Source organism: Opisthorchis viverrini, assembly GCF_000715545.1.
Source record: "Opisthorchis viverrini unplaced genomic scaffold opera_v5_106, whole genome shotgun sequence".
Lineage (NCBI taxonomy): Eukaryota > Metazoa > Platyhelminthes > Trematoda > Opisthorchiida > Opisthorchiidae > Opisthorchis > Opisthorchis viverrini.
In genome coordinates, this window is record NW_008751768.1 from 643,944 (window position 1) to 651,291 (window position 7,348).

Consider the following 7,348-nt stretch of genomic DNA (forward strand, 5'->3'; position numbering starts at 1 on the left):
CGTGATCCTCACTGTGCCTGGTTGGAGACACTACAAGATATGGCTGCCAACCGATGTTAGTGGCGTTCTTGTTGTCAGTTTCTGTCCAGATTGCCTGAGTGAATGTCTGGAGGTGTATGCGCCTCGGAATGATTGTGTTAAGCTAGCACTAAGTCCCTCCCCCGTCCATCTATATTCTTTTCTTCACAATAAGCCTTTCAAATAAGTCATGGTTGTACGGCAGTGAGGCATCGGTGTTGAACACTGATGTCATGCTGTCGATGATGATGATGATGATGATGATCATGTTGGGTGCACAGTTTTGAATCTCTTGCCAAAGGATGGCTCCGTATTTCTTTTGTACACTCTGAGATGTTTATGCACGGCTTATCCCCTAGTGATCGAAGCTGTTGTCTTCAATTCATAGCTCCCTTCTCAACCCCCCCCCCCCACTTAACATTCCACCTACAGTACTAAGTTCAAGTACTAATCTGTCAGCTCCCGCATCCAATGCGCAGCTATCTACACCACGTCATCAAATCATCGGCGAACGAACTTGTGGCAGCTACAACCACTGTACGACAAGTACGTGGTTAGTACAGTTGACAATAATAATGATGATGATGATGAGAGTCACCTGGTAATATCTCAGCCTATTCCCCTATACTGATGACTTGGCGGCTATAGATAGAAAAGTTCCACAGCTGAACAAGGAACACCTTCTGCTGCATGCCGCTTCACTGGATATTGCCGTACTTGTCCTCCATACATCTTCTTTTCAGATTCCATGCTATTTTGTGGCCAGCCCTTTTGATGGCCGTAGACCTACCTCTTCCACGACATCTAATCTGCCACGGGCATCTTTTGGTTGATGGAGAAAAGGTGAGTAATTAACGAACAACCGTGGATTTTCCGGACTTGAAATGTATAACAGACAATTTATAATAGTCAATTTATGCAATCATCCCCACGATCAGTTACACGAGATTGAAGGATTTGTGAAAACACGAAGTAGAAGATAATTTCTAACGTAGGCAGTTTTGAGGAAAAAACGGGAAAACTAGTGCATTTCGGCAGCTTGTGATTGAAACCTAAGAAGAGTGACTCGGTATGTCGGATTTCCAAACTGCTATGGGAGTGACAAGAAAGGATCGAGTTCTGCGGAGCGTTTATCCTGATAGTAACAGCAAAACAGCGAGGGAGTAGAAGGTTGTTGTCAAGTAAGGGGTGTCATCAGTGGAACGTATGGTGTTCTTCAATGTAAATCACACATCTGGGATGAACAAAAAGGAAAGTGAAAATACATCTGCTTGGTAGTATCCATACTGACTTCAGCGCGAATGTAGTCAAATAATTTGAGCGTTATTAGTACCATTCAGCTCCATAAACCAGGAAAAGGCTGGACAGCTGCAGGGAGCTACACAGTAATATTTGATAAATTGTAAGTGGTCGCAGGATATGTAGAATTCACGTTCATATTGCAGTCATCCTCCTATCCTGATGCGATCATTCTGGTGGTACCAGGATACTCCCTAGCAAACTACCACAGCAGAACGTCGCTGTGCAGAAGTTTTGGCCACTCGCTCTAAACCAGCGTCCGTGCCCAATCAAGTTGACGGCCAACAACTGTCCCCTGTCTGGATAAGACTGATCAACAGCAAAAAAGCACGAACACGCAAGTGTGGCTCCCTAAACCTGTACGTAAACCACATGACCAAACATGAACATAACGACTCAGTGTAGCACAGAAAATCTTGACTGTTTGAATGTTGGCACAAGTTAGCACTTCTTTTCTTGTCTGTGTGATTGATCATCTCGCTCTAGATGACCGACGTTTTATTCTTTCCCGATTACCGTACCAATGAAAATATACCATTTGGAAAATTGCTTCCTTCCGAATGAACGTCATCCATTTAGTAGCATACTTGTGCTGTTAGGTTGCTCTCGACCTGTTGTACACATGGCAACGACGTCGGTATCTGCTGGATGTATTGTATCATCAGCTCATAAATTACCAGTTCACTACCGTGAACCGGTTTCCACTTCTTTTATGTTGCATCCTAATCCCCGAGTTCGTTTATGCAATTCCCCTTTGGTGTTACTTCTATGAATCTGGTAATCCATAATTCTAACTTCATTGCTTCTGAATTTGAAAACCCGTGTGTAGGTGCCGTCTTCGAATATAAGCGAGTATGACGTCGAAGACACTAAAAACCGAGCGTATCACACATCCACCATGTTTCTTACTCCCACTGATTGTCGGTCTTGTTGCAACCTTTGGATTTCTACGGACAAACCACGCTATTAGTTAGGACAATAAATTGGGCGGGTGCCACTGTTGTCGATCTTTCACTGAGGAAGCCGAAGGTGTCAAAGAGATTAGGTCCAACTTTATCATTATTTCGATATGGATGAGCACGAAGTACAGATATGTCCAAAAACAGCTTGACTTGAGGCGGGTGTGACTAAACACTAGGCGGAGTAAACCGTTGTAGAGTCATTAAGAAAATGAACTGATCTCTCAGCCAAGAAAAGAAAGATGATGTGATCGGAAAACCAGGAAGTGTGCGGATTTTCCGACAACACGTTCATTTTCCTCAACAAGCGGTTTGGTCCAGTTCATCATGTTGGAATATCGTCCACACACCGGTACTCAAGCAATCAGGTTAGCTTGACACACACGATCACTAGCCCTTGAAACTTTAGGGCTCGATCAAATGATACCACGACAGACAACCGGATTCGTAGAACACATCCCAACCCCCCGCCAAGAATGACCACGGCTAGCTTGTACCGGTGGTCGCTCGGGAGGGCACTGTTTTCCAGATAGCGTAAACATCGGTCAGGATGGAAGAATGGACAATAGACCACACCGAAGTTCCCGTTCCAAGTATCGTTTCCAACAAATCCTAAGTCAACATACCCCAAACGGCGCAGTCCATGGCATTTTTCTTCACATGCCTGAATTTGAGATATGTTTGGCTTTTCGTAGCTAACAGTCACACGACCACAAACAGAGGCGCTGGTGAAACACGCATAAACATTCCGTTTTTTTCTCCATCTTTAGATGTCCAAAAGCCGTGGCAATGTGATCGACCCCTTCTCTGAGCGCCTACGCTTAGTGCCAAAGGTAGATACGCCAGGTCGTGCAGACTCTGAGGGCCTTCGTTATCTGTTACTTCGATCTGCTCTTCTGTCTAGTGATGTTTCATACAGCCCCGCCCTTGCCAAGCAGGTGATTAATTCGGAATTGGTGAATTGCCTGGGAAATTTGCTGTCGCGGTAAGTTATTCGGTTCGATGGATTTCGCCTTTTAATTGCTTCAGTTCCATTCTTGACCTGTATTCGACGGCTTAACTTTATAGGTGAATTCTGGCTGCTGTTGACGACTTGCTTATGTCGCCCATCTCAACTGAACCTATTCCATTCATTTCTATTGTTGAGTTTAAATTATATTCTGCTGGCCTTCCTTTTCTTATGTTGCCGCGCTAGTGCGGCTTTTCCTCCCTGTCGTCGTTTTCAGGTAGATAGGAGTCATTTATTTCACTAACAGATTTGTTTGACTCGATGGCAAATGTCAGCTAACTAGTTTGGGACTTTGTTTAGTGTCATACAGGCTCCGTGTCTACTGAATTTGATTTGTCGGCCGATTGATCGCTTCCCGGATGTAGTTAAACTCCGAAAAGAAATTCTTTTTATTGAATTGGGGGATCATCGGTTTATGGTACAATTACAATGTTTGTTAGAGCCCTATTATAACTCACAGACCCGCGGGAAAAGTCATTTAGCTGTAACACCCTTTCGGTGAATAGCTGCCATGCCACCAAATGAAGCACGAGGGCTGGGTTACTGCCAGGTAGCCCAAGCCTAGACAGGGGAAGTCGAGAGGCAGAGGTCAGGTTCGAACCACGGACCTTCTGGTCAGTAAATTTGTGTTCTAACCACTGAGCCATCTCTCCCCCACTATAGGTATAATCCCATAGTCAGCGTCTAATCAAGATACTGTATGCTCTGATGCACTTAATTATCGATTTTTTGAACAGATTGAATGACGGAATCGCGGTTAGTCTATCTAATCTCCGCACCCAAAACTCACCTGCCTTGGTCGATCAAATTCATGCTGTAGTTTGTCTTCTAAAAAATAAAATCGTTTCGTAAACTCGTATGCTTCACTATTCTAACAAAATACGTCAATTTGTTAACCTCACAAGCAGACTACACGATGGGTCTGTATGATAAGGCGCCGCTGTGAGGTGATAGGACCAGTTGCTCGACCATAACAATCGTAACGGCTGTCCTCTTTGGATCAGGGTCAGCTATGCTCTGCGGATGAACTGTGGTTGCCAATCCAAGCACGGTGTATGTAGCAGAAACATTCTAATATGGAGCTTCTGGATTCTGTGTACACTTTCTCGGCGCGTTGGACACCTGTTCTTTCGTTAGCCAAATCCTTTCGCACATCATACATGAAAATGTGGGGATGTATACCATAGTTCTTTTAGAAATCATGCATCTAAAGTTGTATCGTCGTACCATCTGGTATCCGCGTAACAGTTATTTTCATGGGTCGGCTGCTTGGGCCGAATTATCTGCGCTACACTGGAGAGATATATATCCATTAAGGGATCGAACATCCCTTCCTCAAACCCAACTGATGAGCTTCTACAAGGGTGAATAGCCTCGTATGGCTGAGCTTTTCGAGATCCAGCCACACGCCCTTTAACCATGGCAAAAATTTTTCAGCTATTCAATGTTTACGTGGCATAACAAAATGACTATTCTACGCTCATGCACCCACCGAATTACGCCTTTTTTACATTTGACATCTCCACAGAATAACCTCTGTCAGTATTAATCCAAATCAAGCCATTGTTAGAATCAACCGTGAAGAAGCTGAAGCGCTTTTCGGTGGATCCGATCAAGATGCGGAACTACTTAAAGGGTGAGTTGGTTTCGGGTTAATTGTGTGAACGGGTATTACTTTAGGTCTTACACCTTAAAACTTCATGGACTTTTTATCTCACTGATGCCGATTAGTCACCTTTATCTTATGAGGTCGGCTGGAGATAACGCTGTCAACGTTTCTCATGTATCCCCCGTAGGGTACCACAGGTCAAAACTGAACTAGAGGGGACTGTTGCATATGGTTTTACTACTGCGGATACTTGTGGTCAACTAGCGTAATTGTCTTTATGCGAGTGCTGAATCCATGTACACATGTGCGCACCATTTTAATGAATCTTATGGGGTGTCATCAGTTTCTCATTCGGTCACTTGCTAATCCGCGACTGATATCTATGCCTTTCCGTTGCTTGGCTATTTAACACTACGGGGAAAAGGGGAATTCATATTTTAGGGGACTGGGAGAAGAATACTGTCGTGTACTCCATGAGAATGGTCTTTCTTCTTAAGAGCAGTGTAAGGGGAACGAATAGCTGTGTAAATGTCCCAGTTATACCTTTCACGTAATGATGGGACGATGAATTGAAAAGCCTGCGAACGACTAGTTCAGACTGTCGCCCTGGCGCTGACGTCATGTCAGATTTACCCCAAGTTGTCAGTCAAAGAAAGCAAACGGGACTGATGAAGATTGTTTTACAAAGGCGATTTCCGTGGAGTATACCAGCAAATCATTGCTCAGCTGCTTTTGTGATTCGTCTCCCTGTCCTCAATGAACCAGTCTTCCTTACTCCAGAACAAAGGTGCCCAAGCGCCTTGTTAGACCGGAATGCATCCAAGATGATACACGGAACCGCTTCCTAGCATGCAAAGACGGCTTTTGTAGGTACATGAACTCAGTTCAGAAGATTCTCTGACTACTTGTGGATGGTTAGTAAGTTTTGTATGAATAGTCATCGCTAAACCCGTCAATGCTGCTGGCAGGACCAAATCTGATGTGAATTTGCAAATAATGACCTTTTTTAAATTCAGTCACTTGTGAGTCAACCGTGAGTAAGCATCACTTACATAGATGAGCTCGAGATAGCTCAGTGGTTAAGGCCACTTGTGAGCAACCGTGAGTAAGCATCACTTACATAGATGAGCTCGAGATAGCTCAGTGGTTAAGGCGCCAATTTACATACCGGAAGGCCCGTGGTTCTAACCCAACCTCAGCATCTCGACTGCTCCTGTCTGGGCTTGGGTAACCCGGGGGTATCCCAGATCTCGTATAATATATATATATATATATGCCACCCGAAGCTAGCACGAGGGCTGGGATACTGCCAGATTGCCCAAGCCTAGACAGGGGAAGTCGAGAGGAAGAGGTCGGTTTCGAACCACAGGCCTTCCGGTCAGTGAATTCGCGCTCTAACCACTGAGTCATCTCGACTCTCCTGTCTTATAGTAGCTAAACACCAGAAAGGTGCCACAGCTGAGCGGTTATCTTTTTTGATGCTGGGTTCGTTGTATTTCTGGTATTTTACTCGTCTGCCGTATGTCGCTGACATCTCACTCGTTCTTCTTATCAAGAATGGACGCACTGGCTGCGGCATTTGATGAAATGTGGTGGCAGAATGGACAGCCTCATCTGGCCATAGAACACGTGCTTTCGATCCTACGAGAAGCTAATGCCTTTGTCGACCGCCATAAACCCTGGGACAAAGAAGCTGCTGTGGAGCCAGAGTTCGTGATTTCAGTGGCAGCCGAATGTCTTCGATTGACAGGACTTTTGTTGCGACCGGTAGTTCCGCGTTTATCAGCTCGCCTACTCCGTCGCCTAGGAGTGGAGAAGGAAGACGATGCAGATCACCGCAAACAGCCGCAGGACCGATATTTCTGGGACTTGGGATCAGACAAACGGCCATTGTTGCAGCGACTCACTTAACTTTCGTCTAGTGTTGTCTGTACAGCTTGATCTTTTACTGGTTATTTTCTAGGTTTTTGTGAGCTTACTAGAGCGAACCGGCTAGTGATTTCCGGATATGCTGTAGAACAACATGATTGATTCCGATGAAATATTTTTCATAACCACGTTGAGTTTGTTTGGTCAGGCGATGCAGTTGCACCGGTACGAAAGCCGCTTGGTTCCATTATATTCATCCGTTAGATTCAGCTATAATCAATTCGTTTATTAACGGTAAAGCTGGTTTCATTGTGTTCGGGAATAGTTGGATTGTTTCCGACTAACGTCAACCACGCCAGTCCAGTGAAGTTGCTTTTTCTTCATCGTACAGTAGGCTTAATAGTCAAACAAACGGGTGAGCATCTGTATAGCGTAGTCGTCGTTGATAATTCGGCTAAAGACTGCCCATTATCCATTCTCCGTTTTCAACACAGATGACGGAGTTCCACAAAGTATTAAACTAGGTGTCGTTGACTTCTATCACTAGTAACGACTTTAAACTAAGACACTGTTCGTGCAATCGGT

The 7,348-nt window shown here is 44.7% G+C and overlaps 1 protein-coding gene across 1 annotated transcript in view; it reads left to right on the forward strand.

The window, feature by feature from the left end:
- T265_13851 (hypothetical protein) overlaps nucleotides 1-7,348 on the forward strand; it is a gene marked incomplete at both ends in the record, with an annotated part of 14,598 nt that overhangs the window by 3,917 nt on the left and 3,333 nt on the right. The window contains 3 exons of the mRNA XM_009170864.1: nucleotides 762-861; nucleotides 3,047-3,261; nucleotides 4,814-4,921. Coding sequence (XP_009169128.1) covers nucleotides 762-861; nucleotides 3,047-3,261; nucleotides 4,814-4,921 — 423 coding nt within the window. The remainder of the gene's footprint in view (nucleotides 1-761; nucleotides 862-3,046; nucleotides 3,262-4,813; nucleotides 4,922-7,348) is intronic.